This window comes from Pelodiscus sinensis, chromosome 32, assembly GCF_049634645.1.
Source record: "Pelodiscus sinensis isolate JC-2024 chromosome 32, ASM4963464v1, whole genome shotgun sequence".
Classification (NCBI taxonomy): domain Eukaryota; kingdom Metazoa; phylum Chordata; order Testudines; family Trionychidae; genus Pelodiscus; species Pelodiscus sinensis.
The window spans coordinates 10,497,055-10,513,534 of record NC_134742.1 but is presented as its reverse complement, the minus strand read 5'-3'; the positions used below and the strand labels follow the sequence as shown (position 1 = coordinate 10,513,534).

Genomic DNA, 16,480 nt, shown 5'->3' with positions numbered 1-16,480 from the left:
CAGCAGGGTTTGGACAGGAGGGAGAATCCGCCAGAGAACATCCTGGTTCGGCCCCCATCCAACCACGGGTGCCCGGCTGCAGCAGCCCAGTCCTGGCCAGGTAAGTTCACACAGCCCTAGAGCCGCCCCTCAGTCTCTTTCCCACACCAAGGCCCCTACCCCGACTCCTGCACCCCCCGCAACCCTAATCCCCTGCCCGGAGCCCCTCACACACTCTGCTGACTCCTACATCTCCCATCACCCCAACCCCTAACCTGACTGCTGCCACACCCCCTTCCCCACAGCCCAACCCCCTGCCCTGAGTCCCCTGCACTCCACCCCACAAGTTCTTACAGGTTCAGTTTTATTGCCTCCCTAGCTCTGACTCCCTCCCAAGGGGCGTTGTGATGGACAGAACTGGTAAGAAAAAGAAGTTCCTCTAGGATTGCCAGGTGTCCAGTTTTTGCCCGGACAGTCGGTTATTTCTGGCCCCTGTCCCGTTAAAAAAAACCAGAATATACTGGACATGTAAATTGTCCGGTATTTTCTTTTTCTCTCTGCCTTAGGTGTGGGACAATTTTCCCCTACTGGCTCTGGCATGGGATGGGGGAGGGAAATGAAGAGCCCGGATTTGCAGGGACGCTTAAAGGGGTAGCGACCTTTTCTTTGTTCTCCCGCTGTTTCGTTTTGTTTTGTTTAGTTTAACTTTTGTCTCCTTCTGGGTTTGTTCGGGTTTTTTTTTCTCAAGTGTTTTTCCTGCCATGTTCAGGATTTTTGGTGAAAGCCTCTGGCAACCCTACATCCCCCTGGAGTCTCCTAAAGGTGACTCAGTGTGTGAGAAACTCCTGTCATAGCGGCCCCATTCTGAGGCCACCAAACATCCCCCCAGTCTGGCTGCTCCCGCGGGGTCTGTGAGCGGGGCAGAGCCAGGCGCAGGGGGGCAGCGCAGCGCGGATGGCGGGTGTCTCGCTAGGACCCAGCAGCAGCAGCAGCAGCAGGCGCGGGGGGAGCGATCGCTGGCTCCGGCCCGGCCGCAGGAAGCGACTCGCCGCCGCTGCTCGCGGGGACTCTGGGGCCAGGCTCCGGGCCGGATCCCCGAGCCCCGGCGGGGGCTGCTGCGGGGCCCCGGAGCCCGGGCTGCAGCCGGGAGGGGGAATCTCCGGCCGGGCCAGTCCCGCTGCTCCCTCCCCAGGAGCCTCTCCCCGGGCAGCGCCCCCAGCCCGGCCCGGCCCAGCCCCTGCCCCTGCCCCAGGGCGGGCAGCGCTTGGGGGGCAGGTAAGAGAGACCCCCCGGGAGCGGCGCCCCGGTGCCCCCGGGCTGCAGGGGGAGGGGTTGGCCCCGGGCTGCTCCCGGCGGAGCTGGCTGCGAGTCCCCGCCCTGGCTCTGAGCTCGGAACGTCCAGCGCCCTGTTCGCCCCGCGAGCTCCCCGCCGGGAAGGCACCTGGACGGGACCCCCCGGGGAAGCCTCCCACGCCCCTCCCAGGGGCCAGGCTCCCACCTCGGCAGCCCTGGCGTGACTGGGCCGGCTGGGAAAACAGAAGGGGGGGGAGAGGTCTTGTCAGCGCCGAAATCAGGTCTGTTCTGCCCCGTTCCGCTTGGGGCCTCCCCAGCCCTGGGCTCCCTCTGCTGAGTCCCAAAAAAATAGCCTAGTCACGCCCAGTTGCCCCTCCCCGTGCTTGGTCTTCTTCCCCCGGGCAAACAGGTCACCTGGCCTCGCCCTCCCTTTTTTGTTCCCTAATCCCTTTGGCATGCTCCTTGCAAAGGAGGGAGGAGCCCAGGGACAGTCTTCGTGCCCAGGCCGCTACACTGCAGTCACACCTGATCTGTAGGACCCTCCACTTCCTGCAGTGATCACCCACCTGTCTCCCACTGCCTTGGTCGTGGAGTAACATGGAGGGGAAACTGAGGCACACGCCATGGTCTGAGAGTGTATTAAGAGTATTACCGTTGTGCCACATAGGGATGTAATAATGTAGTCGATGAACCATTAAGCAAAAGCTTATCTGTTAATGCTATAGACTCAGCGGTTCCAAGACTTTTCAGCATCACACCCCCTTTTTGATTCTTGAGAAACCCTCCTTCCTCCCCCCCCTCCGAAAAAAAATAGCAGCAAAACTTGTTGAGCAAAAAAAAAAAAAACTGTCGCGGCTCCTTTAATCTCCGGGACCAGCGCTGGTACTCAGGAGGATGTAAAAAAAACAAAAAACAAAAAAAAAAAACATTGCCCTTTTAACAGTAGAGCAGGCCTTGCCCTTTTAAGGCGCCCTTTTAAGGTGGCCATTTTGAAGTCTGCCCGGGACTCTGCATCCTCTCCCCACCGCTGAGTGTTCCCGCAGATGCCCGAGCCAGGAAACCAGAAAACAGCGACATTGCACATGGTATTTTCAGAATTTTTGTACCAGATGGATCAGGCTCTTTCTTGGGGGATGGATTGATGGGGGGAGGGTTGGGTTGCCTTGCCTTGCATCCCCCGCTCCAGAATTTCTTCATTCCCCTTCCTCCTCCTGTTTGGGAAACATGGAGGGGAAACTGAGGCACCATGTTCCGAGACTATATGAAGAACATTTCTGCTGTGCTACATAGGGATGTAATAGTGTAGTCGATTAACCGATAAGCAAAAGCTTATCGGTTACTGTCATAGATGGCTACATAGAGGTAAACAGGATGAGGTTTAATAAAGAGAAATGCAAAGTGCTCCACTTAGGAAGGAACAATCAGTTCCATACATACAAGATGGGAAGCGACTGTCTAGGAAGGAGCATGGCGGAAAGGGATCTAGGGGTCATAGTGGACCATAAGTTGAATATGAGTCAACAGTGTGATGCTGTTGCAAAAAAAGCAAATATGATTCTAGGTTGTATCAACAGGTGTGTTGTAAGCAAAACTCGTGAAGTCATTCTGCCGCTCTACTCTGCGCTCGTTAGGCCTCAGCTGGAGTACTGTGTCCAGTTCTGGGCGCCACATTTCAAGAAAGATGTGGAGAAATTGGAAAGGGTACAGAGAAGAGCGACAAGTATGATTAAAGGTCTAGAGAACGTGACCTATGAAGCCAGGCTTCATGAACTGGGCTTGTTTAGTTTGGAAAAAAGAAGATTAAGGGGGGACATGATAGCGGTTTTCAAATATCTAAAAGGGTGTCACAAAGAGGAAGGAGAAAATTTGTTCCTCTTGGTTTCTGAGGACAGGACAAGGAGTAATGGGCTTAAAGTGCAGCAGGGGAGGTTTAGATTGGACATTAGGAAAAAATTCCTAACTGTCAGGGTGGTCAAATATTGGAATAAATTGCCAAGGGAGGTGGTGGAATCTCCCTCTCTGGAGATATTTAAGAACAGGTTAGATAGACATCTGTCAGGGATGGTGTAGACGGAGCTTGGTCCTGCCTTGAGGGCGGGGGGCTGGACTCGATGACCTCTCGAGGTCCCTTCCAGTCCTATGATTCTATGATTCTGTGACTACGCATCTCCCTCCCCCACCTCCACCAGGAAAACATTTTAGAAGCCTGGCTCGTGCTGGGTCAGGGACCTACCCCCACTGTGGCGGCTGCCCCTGCGGACTATAGAAGAGTCGAGTAACCATTAAGAATTCGTGAGGTCACTCGACTGTTCGGTTAACTGCTATTTAACATCCCTCATGTCACACCCTGGGGTGTCACTGGGCGGCACGGCACAAGACCACGTGTGTGCCTATTGGTGGGGTGGGAAGGGTTTGCCGAGAAGCGTTTGGAAAGGAAGGCGACACGGAGATTTCACAGTTTCAGCAAAACCAGGCGGCCACATGACAGGGGGCTGAGGGTCTCAGTGGCAATGGAGGTACCCGAACCCCAGGCCAAGGTCATCAATCTGGGATGAGGGACCTAAATCCCCATGTAGGCTCCATGGCGATGTACAGATCTCCTGGTGAACCCCCGTTGGGGCCAGTGCTAGTTCCAGGGTCCCTTGGGGATCCTGAGTTTCTGCATCTGAACATGCGTCCTGCTGCCTTCCCCAGGCATCTGGACCCAGGTGCCACTAGGAAATTGTGCTGACGGCCGCTTGGGGTGTAAGGCCCGTGGGGAGCCCCGGGGTGAGGCCGACATGTTCTTATGTTATATTTTTATGACATGAGAGGCTTTGCCATCAATGCAGTGACAGGTTCGTGGGGCCAGTGGCCGGCTCCCTGACTAGCACACTGGCTGGGGCAGAGTTAAGGGGGTTTTGTCTAGAGCCCAGGGGTTAATTGGGCCCGGCGACTCGCCTTAGGGTACTTGATCACAAAGTGCTGACACGGGACAGCTCCCAAGGTCAGGCTCAGGGCTGATAGTCAGCAAACCAGGTGCTCAGGAGCTCACCACCGCCAAACTATGGCCTGATCCGACCTCTTCCCAGAGCTACTCCCACACAGAGACCATATTGGGGTGAGACAGGTTCCCCCCACGTTCTGTCTGGGAACAGGGCCCCTCACCCTAGGTTCCCTGTTGCTATCGGGGACTCCCTGGAAGAAGCGTGAGTCTCCCGCATCCCCAGATGCCCCCAGAGGGCTGTGCCCAGTGGATGTGGCAACTTCCAGGGGCAGAGAGGTGTCAGTGCAGTGGGTTTATCGGCCATGCCCAGGAGGAGCAAGCGGTGGGAATTAGGGATGTTAAATATCAGTTAATTGAATAGTTGAGTAACCTCAGAAATTCTTATAAGTTCCTCGACTGTTCTATAGTCCCTGGGTCCAGTGCCGGCAGCCAGTACGCTCCAGCTCCAGCTCCAGCTCCAGCTCCAGCTCCATACCCAAGGAGCCCCTTGCCACCCCACGCTGCTGCCTCTGTATCAGCAGCGCGAGATGCCAGGTGGGAACTGGTCCACGGGAGCCTGTTTAAAAAGCAGTTTCCTGTCGCCCTGTGTTGCTGCCTCTGATAAAGAGGCAGCAGCATAGGGCGGCAGCAGCCCCTGTCTAAGGGGACGTCTGAGCTCCAGACCCAGCGTGAGCCGGAACTGAGCAGAGCTATCTGCCCAGCTGGCTCCTAATACACTTGAAATGCAGAGCCGCAGCGGGGGTAGGTCCTGAACTCGGCCTGAGCCAGGACGGAGCTGGGCTGCTGGCCAGCCTGCTAAAAAATGTACTGGCAAGAATGGGGTAGGGAGGGAAATGCGTGTAGTCCATAACAATGTTTCTCAACATTTTTTTATAAATTACCCCTTTAAAAAAAAACATAAGTACCTACAGTTTTCAGACACGCAATTTTTTTCTTCCATTGCAACACATTTGTTTAAACAACTTAAACGTAGCCGGGCAGGCAATGAAATGTTGGGGTGTAAAAAGTACAAAAATGATAAAGTGCTGGAAAACGTACCACAAAAATTCCATTTTCTCCAAATGTTAGTTGTGTTGATGACCCCCTGCCGCCTTGACTTCTCTCGAGTACCCCTAAGGGAACTCGTACCACTGGCTGAAAAACACCGGTCTGTAGCACTAACCAATAAGCTTTTGCTTCTTGATCAAGCGACTACCCTAGTACAGCCCTAGTGGGGATCCCAGAGCCCTGGCTGCAGGCGGGATAGTTACGTATTGTAAAGCGGGAACATTCCCGCTACTTCTCAGGAGCCTTTCCCCGGGCAGTGTCCCCAGCCTGGCTAGCGCGCGCACACACACACACACACACACACACACACAGGCAGGGCATTGTTGTCAGGGAATATAAGAGAGAACCCTGAAGCCCCAAGGAGAGCCAGGGGACAGAGAGATGGGAGAAGGGGTGCAGCGAGAAATAAGGGCATCTCTCATAGAATCCTGGGGCTGGAACAGACCTCAGGAGTCATCGAGTCCAGCCCCCTGCCCAATGCAGGATCAATCCCAACTCAATCATCCCAGCCACGGCTTTGTCAAGCCAGGACTTAAAAACCTCTAGGGAGGGAGATTCCACCCCCTCCCTAGGGAACCCATTCGAATACTCCACCCCCCTCCTAGTGAAATAGTTTTTTCCTCATATCCAACCTAGACCTCTTCCCTGTGGGGTAGGAGAAGTTGAGGGGTCACTCCGCTTCCAGCTTCTTATTTGGCTTAAAAATAAAAAAGGCCCACCTGTGATTTTAGCCTGTCTCTTGAGTGTTGGGGGCGGCCTGGCACCCTGCTTTGATTTCCAGGCAGGATTCAGATCTCAGCCAAAGCGGTGTCAAACCAGAGTCTCGGCTGGTTCTGGCAGCAGAGGCGTGTGAATGGGATCAGCTTCTGCCTGCTTGTCCTTGGGACAGGACAGGAAGGCTCAGTGACTACCTGCTGCCACCACCAAAGGTCTGTTTTTTGCTAAGGTGTGTGTGTGGCCGGGGGGATCCAACAGCATGTGGGGCAGTCCCCCAAGTAACTCCATTGATTCTGCTCTTTTATTACTGTTTGGCTCAGAGATGCTGTTCCTGGGAGGGTCTAAAGAGCCCGGCGGGAGAGGAGGAATCAGGCTGTGACAAGCCTCTTCTGTAACCTCCCCGATCCCCCCTCTCACCCCGACAGGCTGAAGAATCCTAAGACTTACATCCAGATTTTACTCCAGATCATCCCGTCCTCTTGGGCCAGGACCGGGCAATGGCCGGGATGGAGTCAGCTCAGGTAGGGGGTTTCAGGGAGCTGCTGGGCGGGGGGAGGGAGAGGCAGGGAGGAGACAGGGTGGGGTAAACCAGCTGACTTTCCTGAGCAGGCCCGTTGGCAGCCGGGAAGGAGGGGACGTTCCCATTCTCTCAAACAGGACACAACCACCCTGGGCAGAGCTGGGAACATTTTCCAGACTCCCAATGGCAGAGCCTTTCCCCCCTGGCCAGAGGCGGCTGTGAAATACAGGCTGTGAAAGGGAAGCTGTCAGGATTCCTCTCCCCAGCTCAGCTCGGCTTCCCGTCTCAGCCCATGGCTGGCAGGTGTGTGGGGAATTAGAAGGCCCTGCCCTGCCCTGCCTGCTGGGGGTATAAGGAGCTCTCCCCTTCTCCCACCTCCTTCAGCCTCCTGGCTCCTCTGAGCATGGGGTGGGTAGGATTTTGCTTTTTTCAGCCTCTTCCCCCATGAGTAGCAGGATGGTGGCTGGGGCCGCAGGCAGTGGGTGAGGGACTCTTGTTGTTGCAGATGCGGGTGACCTTCGAGGAGGTGGCTGTGTATTTCACCCAGGGGCAGGGGGCGCTGCTGGGCCCTGCTCAGAGAGCCCTCTACAGGGACGTCATGCAGGAGAACTACGAGGCGGTGACCTCGCTGGGTAAGGGCGTCCCGGCCCCTCGGGGATTAGGAGCCGTGGGGTCTGCGTGTCCGACACGGGTCAGGTTCTTCCCTGCTCAGGTGGCCTGGACAGGAATGGGTTCCATGGGCACAGCTGCCGGGGGAGAGCGACTTGCATCTCCGTGCCCTGTGCAGTGAGACCGGGGTGTCAAACCCTAATGGACGTGCTAAATCATCCCCACCCAGCCCCTCTAGATTTCAAGGCGGAGGGGCCATGTACCATCCTGGCTGTGTTGTTTCCCACTCGCATCCAGAATCCCTGTTCCCCTCCCTCCGGCTCTGAGCTCAGCTGGTTTACAAATAGGCAGGGGTGTCAGCAAGGGCCCCAGACTGCCCAGATCCTGGGAACTCCTAGGGAGGGCGTCACAATTCCTCTCACCTCCCCACACGTCTGCCTCTCCCCAGGGGGCTCAGTGACCATGTTCCCGTCCTCTTGGGTTGCACATTCCCCAGCAGAGCCCGGGGACAGGTTCCACTCACGGAGGTGGGTTCCACTCACACAGAGGAATTGTCAGCATGGATTCACAAAGGGCAAGTCATGCCTGACCAAACTTATTAGCTTCTATGATGAGGTACCTGGCTCTGTGGATATGGGAAAGACAGTGGATGTGATACACCTTGTCTTTAGCAAAGTTTTTGATACGGTCTCCCACAATATTCTTGCCAGCAAGTTGAGGGAGTCAAGTTGGCAGTCAGTTTCTAGTGGAGTGCCCTGATGATCGGTTCTAGAATCAGTTTTGTTCAGTATCTTTATTAATGACCTGGATGAGGGGATGGATTGCTCCCTCAGCAAGTTTGCAGATGACACTAAGCTAGGGGGACAGGCAGATACGCTGGAGGGCAGGGATGGGGTCCAGAGTGACCAAGACAATTTGGAGGATTGGGCCAAAAGAAATCTGATGAGGTTCAACAAGGGCAAGTGTAGAGTCCAGAACTTGGAATGGAAGAATCCCAAGTATTGTTACAGGCTGAGGACTGAATGGCTAAGTAGCAGTTCTGCAGAAAAGGACCTGGGGATTACAGTGGACGAGAAGCTGCATATGAGTCAACAGCGTGCCCTTGTAGCTAAGAACGCTACTGGCATATTAGGTTGTATTAAGAGGAGCACTGCCAGCAGATCGAGAGAAGTGATTATTCCCCTTTATTTGTCTCTGATGAGGCCACATCTGGAATATTGTGTCCAGTTCTGGGCCTCCAACTACAGGAAGGATGTGGACGCACTGGAGAGGGTCCAGCGGAGGGCAATCAAAATGATGAGGGGGCTGGAGCATATGACCTATGTGGAGAGGCTGAGGGATTTAGGTTTTTTTAGTCTGCAGAGGAGAAGAGTGAGGAAGGATTTGATAGCAGCCTTTAACTTCCTGAAGGGAGGTTCCAAAGAGGCTGGAGAAAGGCTGTTCACAGTAGTGACGGATGACAGAAAAAGGAGCAATGGTCTCAAGTTACACTGGGGGAGGTCTAGGTTGGATATTAGGAAAAGCTATTTCACTGTGAGGGTGGTGAAGCACTGGAATAGGTGACGTAGGGAGATAGTGGAATCTCCATCCCTAGAGTTTTTAAGTCTCAGCTTGATAAAACCCTGGCTGGGTTGATTTAGTTGCAATTGGTTCTGCCTTGAGCAGGGGGCTGGAATTGATAACTCCTGAGGTCTCTTAGAGGGCTCTAAGGTTCTATGATTCTAAGCTCCCTTGGGACAGATGCTCTCCCCACCCTCTCTGTGCCCTGATCTGCTCTGATTTCACCCCCTGCGCAGGGTTTCCCGTTCCCAAACCTGAGCTGATCGCCCGGCTGGAACAAGGGGAAGAGCCCTGGGTGCCAGACCGCCAGGCTGGGAAGGAAGGAGAGATCCCGAGAGGCACCCGCACAGGTGAGGACTGACACAGAAATCCACTGGTGAATGAAGGGAAAAGTTGTGGTGTGAGAGAGTCCTCTGTTCTTCCTACAGTCTTGCAGGGCAGGGCAGAGCTGTCATCAGCAGGTGTCACTCGAAGCTGCAGGACAGGGAGTTCCCTTCCCTGTGAGTGGTTGTGTGGGAAGCGGAGGGACAAGCCAAATGCTGGGTCTGTACAACTCCAGTGTGTTGGGTTTTCCCTTGATTCTGTTCCTCTTTCTCCCCAACTCAGTGACTCCAGCCTGGATTGTCTCTCTCTCCCAGCAGGTGATGAAACCGTGAGTGTCAAGGAGGAAGAGGATCCCCATCAGGAAGTTGACGTAGTGCGTGTGAAGGTGGAAGAGACTCAATATGAGGACGTTCCTGGGAAGATAGAACTGCAGGCGACCTTTGTGGGAAAAACTGAAGGGAATTTTTCCCAGTGCTTGGAACAGGGAGAAGCCTGGGGAAACTGGCTGAAGCCGGAGAGGCTGCTGGGAAGCCACCCAGTGAAGAAAGAGGATGAATCTGTTCCATGTGGGGCAGGAGACGAGGTTCCCCCATCCCAGGACATAAATCTAAAGGGAGAGAAGCACTATTACTGCCTCCACTGTGGGAAAGGCTTCAGTGAGAGATCCCACCTTGTCACACACCAGACAATCCATTCTGGAGAGAAACCCCTTCGATGCTTGGCCCCTGCAAACATCTTCAGTAATCGCTCAGAGCTCGATAGCTCGGGGAGAAGCCACGCAGGAGAGGATCCCGACAGATGCCTCAAGTGCTGGAACTGTTTCATTTGGAAGTCAATGTCCACCGTGCCCGAGGCCACAGACAGAGAGGAGCGACCACCTGTGTCCTTGGACTGCAGAGAAAGTTTCAGGGATCAGTCAGAGGTCAACAAACATCAGCCCCACCACACAGCAGAGCAACGACAAAAGTGCTCGGACTGCGGGAAGAGTTTTGAAGACGAAACGGCCGTTGTCGCCCATCAGAAGATCCACACGGGGGAGAGACCCCATAAGTGCCTGGACTGCGGGAAAAGTTTCAAAGAAAGGTACGACCTTGTGAAACATCAGGCCGTTCACAAAGAAGAGCGACCCCATAAGTGCTTATATTGTGGGAAAGGTTTCATGCAGAGGTCTGACCTTATTAACCATCAGGCCATCCACACGGGAGAGAGACCCCACGAGTGTTTGGAGTGTGGGAAAAGTTTCATACGGAGGTCAGACCTTGTTAAACATCAGGCCATCTACACAGGGTCGAGACCCCACAAGTGCATGGACTGTGGGAAAAGATTCGGAAATGTATCAGACCTTCTTTCACATCAGGCAAACCACACTGTAGAGAGAACTCATAAGTGCTTAAACTGTGGAAAAAGTTTCAGGTGGAAGTCAGTCCTGGTTAGACATCAGGCAATTCACACCGGGGGCAGACCCCATAAGTGTGTGGACTGCGGGAAATGTTTCATTCGTAGGTCAAACCTTGTGAGACATCAGGCCATCCACATGGGGCAGATAAGCACTTGAATTGTGGGTGAGTTTCATAGAGAGGTCAGCCCTTCTTAAATATCTGAGCGTCCACCAAGGAGAGAGGCCCCCTACGTTTCTGGACTGTGACAAACATTTCATGTGGAGGTCAGATCTTGTTAAACATCAGGCAATCCACACAGCAGACTGGCCCCCGTAAGTGCATGGACTGCAGGAAAAGTTTCATAGATAGGTCAGACTATTAAACAGGCAATCCACACAGGATAGATGGTGTGTGTCTGGGTCTGTGAGAAAAAATTAAACCGATCGGCCCTTCTTAACATCAGGCAAGCCATACTGGAGAGAGACCCCCATATATGCTTCCATCAGGAGCTGGCACGGGGGTGGGAGCAGAGCTCTGGATCTGCCCCCTGATTTTTGTACCAGTTTCCCCTCGCCCAGGCTGAACTCTGAACTACAACACAGCCTGTGAGTGTGGTATGTGATGAATTTGGAAGCTGGGAGCTGCAGTAATAGGGTGGGTTCTGGCGTGGCCTAGGGGTTAGTGTGTTTGCCTGGGGAGGGTAAAGTGGTGGGTTCAAGTGTCCTTTCCCCCCGGGATGGAATGAGACAGGCAACACCCTGGCTACCCCAGTGGAAGGCAGGATAAGGGATGTCCTGAAGGTGTGGTGGGGGGAGTTCTGTCATGGCCTAGGGGATAGGGCATTCGCTTGGGGAGGGCAGGGTGGCAGGCTCAAATCTGTGGCCAGGGAGCACTGGTAAAAGCCAAGCTATCCGGAGCTCTTCTTCAGGTCTGAGGGCAGGGCTTGGTTTAGTGTTGCACCTGCAGCTCTTTGGGAAAGGTGCTAGGGTGATACCAGGAGACAGCTAAGTTGATAGGAGAAGCTCTGCCATTGACGTAACAAGGTCTATGCTAGGCAACCCGTCTGCCTTGCCCTCCTTCCCCCACCCCCATGCTGCCTGCTGCTGTCCTATTAGCAGTTATACATTTACTTAACTAAACATGTTTTAACATCTCTAGTCTATACCTACTCAGTATCGCGGTGCGGGCTAAGTGGTGTGAGTTTTTCACAACCCTGAGGGACACATGTATACCGTATCAACGTAACACATCAGGACAAAGAAAGGGAATGGGAGGGGCAAAACAGCTGGAGGAGTCATTTGTGGGTGGTAGTTTGTAATACATCATAAAATTATTCCGCTCCCCCAGATTTCAAAGTATTTTACAAAGGACAGAAAAGATCTTTTCTCCATCCCCATTTTACAGAGAGGGAAACCAAAATAGAGTGACTTGTTCAAAGTCATTCAGCAGGTCATCACCGGTCTCATGATAGGTGCTTACAGGACTAAACAATAGAGCAGGTAAGCCTGGTCTACTGTAGTTTGGGATTGGATGCAAAACCGCTTATGTCAATATAGCGGCTACATCTACCCTACGAGCCTCTTGCGGAAGAGCAAATGCAAATGGAGTGCTCATTTGCATACGCTGCGCTCTTATTTGCATTCCCTCTTCCTTTCCCTTTTGCACAAGAGGTTTTTGTGCAAAACAGCGCTGGGTAGACGGCCCCTTTTTGCGCAAAACCCCTCCTTTTGTGCAAGAGCCGTTATTTTGGGGGAGGTTGCGCAAAAAGGGGCCGTCTACCCAGCGCTGTTTTGCACAAAAACCTCTTGTGCAAAAGGGAAAGGAAGAGGGAATGCAAATAAGAGCGCAGCGTATGCAAATGAGCACTCCATTTGCATTTGCTCTTCCGCAAGAGGCTCATAGTGTAGACGTAACCTACGGGTGTATCGTTGCTACAAGATTGCTCCCATTGATATCACTTGACCAGTATGCCGACTTATTACCTATTAAGGTCAAGTATTTAGTTTGATGTACTTATGTCAATGCAGTGTCAGTATATAGGGAGCCTTAGTGGTGACTCTCCCCCCACCTCCAAGGGCCCTCTGGGAAACTTGGAGAGCCAGCTCACCCTACTGAATCCGGAGGGGGAGTTATGAAAGAGGACGAGTCAAGCCTGATGCAGGGGAGAGAACCTCTGAGAAGTACGAAGCTTGCTTTGATAGTGCAGAGATGTCCTGAAGGTAAGGTGGTGGGGTGAGTTCTGTCATGGCCAAGGGGATAGGGCATTTGCTTGGGGAGGGCAGGGTGGCCGGGACGTAGCTGCTCACTTACTTTTTTTTTAATATATACTTATGCTATCAGAGGTAGTGAAATAACCTCTGGGCACCACATTTCAAGAAATATGTGGAGAAATTGGAGAAGGTCCAAAGAAGAGCGACAAGAATGATTAAAAGTCTAGAGAACATGACCTATGAGGGAAGACTGAAAGAACTGGGCTTTAGTTTGGAAAAGAGAAGACTGAGAAGGGGACATGATAGTGGTTTTCAGGTATCTAAAAGGGTGTCACAAGGAGGAGGGAGAAATTGTTCTTCCTTGGCCTCTGAGGACAGAACAAGCAATGGGCTTAAACTGCAGCAAGGGAGGTTTAGGTTGGACATTAGGAAAAAGTTCCTACCTGTCAGGGTGGTTACACACTGGAATAAATTGCCTTGGGGGGTTGTGGAATCTCCATCTCTGAAGATATTTAAGAGCAGGTTAGATCAAGGATGGTCTAAACCAGGGGTGTCCAAACTTTTTTCAAAGAGGGCCAGATTTGAAGAAGTGAACATGCGTGAGGGCCGTCCCCGCACTCTCAGCCCCAAGGCGGAGGGCCTGCAGGGTCAGAGGCGGGCGGAGAGCGCAGGGCACACCGGTCTCACGGTGGCCCGCGAACAGGGCAAACCCGCAGCCGAGCGGGGGAGTGGGGCTGCGGACGTGCCCTACAGGGCAGGCTCTAGGACCACGGAGGCCATGGGCGGCGGCGGCGCGGCCGGAAGCGGCGCACTGGGCGCGCCAGTTCAAAAGAGCGCCGGGGAGCCAGGAGAGGGGGAGGAAGCGGGGGCCATATTAAATCGGAACACGGGCCGCAATTGGCCCGCGGGCCGGACTTTGGACATGCCTGGTCTAAACAGTACTGGGTCCTGCCGTGAGGGCAGGGGACTGGACTTGATGTGACTTTTCGAGGTCCCTTCCAGTCCTAGTGCTCTATGATTCTACCAATAGTAGAACTGCTGTCTGCTTGCCAGTAGTTGGGCAAAAAGGGTTCTGGAGAACAGATTGTTTATGTGCACCAGGAGGGTCCATGAATTCATCACGGAGAACTCAAGGGGGCTTTCCTTGAGAGTATCTGCAAGCCTCTCGCAAAAGGCTGCCTTGTTTTTTCAGTGGGCATCTTTGCAGCACTTAGGCTATCAGCGCACAGACCCAGTCTACAGGTAGATGCCTGCAGGAGCTGTTCCCTCTCAGCCTCTCCTGTCTTCAGGAGTGAGACATCAACTGAAATCACTATTAGTTGCAGAAAATGTTGTGGAAAGTGTTGTCCTTTGTCTAGCTTTCATCTTTCTTGTATCTCGCAGCGCTCTTTTAAGGTAAGGAATATTTGGCAGCTTTATCCACAAAGGCTGACCGCCTTAAATCAAGAATTTTTTAATTTAATTTAGGATCTTGATATCCATAATGAGCAACGAAGAAGATGAAGCTAAAACTCACCAACAGGAAAATAAACAAGAGACACCAACACCTTCAACCTCAAGTGCAACTCCTCCTAAGAAACTCAGAAGAATATGCCAGTATAGTTCAAGCTGGGAAAACCTATTTTCTTGGGTTGCCATGGATGATTATGACAGAAGTAAAGCCAGATGTAAAATGTGCAATACATCCTTTATTATAGCATATGATGGCATTAAGGCATTAGCACAACACGCTGACTCTCGTAAACATGCGAAAACTGTGCAAGCTGCTCCCGCTTCCCAGAGAACGAACTCTTCCTTCGTTATCAAAGACAGTTCACAAAGTGACCAAGTAACTGTTGCTGAGTTGACTCACATTTACCATGGAGTGAAGCATCACATCTCTTTTCTTGCTCAAGACTGCAGCATCAACGTTATGAAACAAGTACTTAAAGATTCTGAAATTGTCAAGAAAATGGCAGCTGGGTGCACAATCGCTTCTGCTGTTGTTAACAACGTTTTATATCCTTTCTCAATAGAGCTGTTTTTAAATGATTTAAAGAATAGCACGCCATTTTCGGTTGCCACCGATGCATCTAACAAAGGAAACTGCAAATTCTTTCCTGTGGCTGTACAGTATTTTACACCTCAAGAAGGACTGTGCTTCAAAATCTTAGATTTTTACGAAAGTGCATTTGAAGATCCACAGTCCATAAAAGATCAATTGTGTCACGTGCTGAATGAAAAAGGACTATCATGGACAAATGTTTCAGCATATGGAGCAGACAACACTTCAGTGAATTATGGCGTAAACAATTCGGTTTTTCAAAAATTAGCCGAGCAAGAGAATGAAAATATTATTGCAGCTCACTGTATTAATCACATTTTGCATAACTGTGCCAAATATGCTTTCAAAGTTCAATCTTTTGACATTGAAAACTTAGTTTTAAAAGTGTTTGCTGAATTTTCGAACTCGGCTAAAAAACGAGAAGAGTTGAAAGATATTTTTGAATTTTGCGAGGTTGAGTTCCCCGAAGTCTTGAGGCACATTCCAACACGATGGCTTAGTTTGTTTAATGCAGTCGAGCAATTGTTGTTGAACTGGCAACCACTAAAAGCTTATTTTCTTTCACTCGGCTCTGACGATTGCCATGTGGCAATATGGAATATTATTTCTGATCAGGAAGACGAAATGGCAAGTGATGAACAACCAACTCTTTCTGAGCTATATCTTTATTTCACTCACTATTTCATGTCACAATTCCAAGATACATTGCTCAAATTGGAAAACCGATCAACACTTTCTTGTGACCTTTATTTGATCATGGAAAAGTTCTGTAATTCCTTGAGAAAAAAAATTGATGATAAGTTTTTTGGTATGAAAGTTACATTCGCATTTCAGAAGGACTATTTACCAGTTCATGTAATCAATAAATTTACCTCTGAAGCACTAAATGTGTATACAAGAGCCCTCAAATATCTGGAGAAGTGGTTTCCTTTTGAAAATTCACCATATCGTGTTCTGAGCGCTTTGAGTTTGGCTAATCGTGAAAAATCTCCTTCTTTTGATGAAGTAATTCAAATCTGGATGCTGTCACCATGGAAAAAAGAGCTCCCTCCAATTTCTCTTTATGAGGAACTCGGTGCCTTGGACATGATGTTCACTTCCCTTGAGGGCACAACATCTCTTGATAAGTGGAAATATTTTTTCAACAAAGAACCTGCTGCTCCAAATTTGTTAAAGCTGGTTCAATATTGTGTTTCAATTCCTGTGTCAAATGCCGGTGTGGAAAGGATTTTTAGTGTCATGGGTAATCTATGGACTGATGAATGCAATAGATTGAGCCTTGAGTCAGTAAGAAGTGAAATTTGTGTTTTTTTTAATATACCTTTTACCTGTCTGGAAGCCAAAGATGAGTTTTTGAAAAATAAAAAATTGATTAAAGCCGCACAATCTAATGTAAAATATATGATGTAGATCAGTGTTTCTCAACCTTTTTAAATAAAGTACCCCTTTTAAAAAAAATTAGAAGTACCCCCAGTACCTACAGTCTTCAGACACACACAATTTTTGTTTACCATTGCCGCACATTTGTTTACACAACTTAATTATAGCCAGGCAGGTGATGACATTTTTGGGTGTAAAAAGTACAAAAATAATAAAGCGTTGTAAAAAGTAACACAAAAATTCACTTTTCTCCAAATTTCAGCTGTGTTGATGTACCCCCCAGGCTTCTCTCGAGTACTCCTAAGGGTGCTTCTATCACTGATTGAGAAACACTGATGTAGATTGCTGTCAATAAAATTCCCATTGGTTGTTGAGCATGTTGTTGGGTTTTGTTTTGTTTTTTGCTCAACCACTTTTTAGCAAGTGTGGCTG

At 51.0% G+C, this 16,480-nt stretch overlaps 2 protein-coding genes across 5 annotated transcripts; both read left to right on the top strand.

Moving 5' to 3' along the window:
* Positions 1-1,300: 1,300 nt before the first annotated feature.
* On the top strand, positions 1,301-10,796 carry LOC102455151 (uncharacterized). Its single transcript, XM_075913979.1, is given in 7 exon segments — positions 1,301-2,357; positions 6,448-6,543; positions 7,048-7,174; positions 8,948-9,061; positions 9,350-10,580; positions 10,582-10,738; positions 10,740-10,796. Coding segments are annotated over 6 exon segments (1,710 nt in total). The 5' UTR covers positions 1,301-2,357; positions 6,448-6,519.
* On the top strand, positions 10,464-16,422 carry LOC142823237 (uncharacterized). 4 transcript variants are annotated; one of them, XM_075913949.1, is made up of 2 exons: positions 10,464-10,597; positions 14,092-16,422. In XM_075913949.1, the coding sequence occupies exon 2, from the start codon at positions 14,108-14,110 to the stop codon at positions 16,076-16,078; it is 1,971 nt and encodes a 656-aa protein (XP_075770064.1). In that variant the 5' UTR covers positions 10,464-10,597; positions 14,092-14,107; the 3' UTR covers positions 16,079-16,422. The 4 variants fall into 4 exon arrangements, with proteins under 4 accessions (XP_075770064.1, XP_075770065.1, XP_075770063.1 ...); XM_075913950.1 differs by lacking the exon at positions 10,464-10,597 and adding an exon at positions 10,889-11,019; XM_075913948.1 differs by lacking the exon at positions 10,464-10,597 and adding an exon at positions 10,890-11,028.
* The last annotated feature ends 58 nt before the right edge of the window (positions 16,423-16,480 follow it).

What these genes read in the sequence shown, in the direction of transcription:
- LOC142823237 (XM_075913949.1), top strand. Translation starts at nt 14,108, where the DNA reads ATGAGCAACGAAGAAGATGAAGCTAAAACTCACCAACAGGAAAATAAA.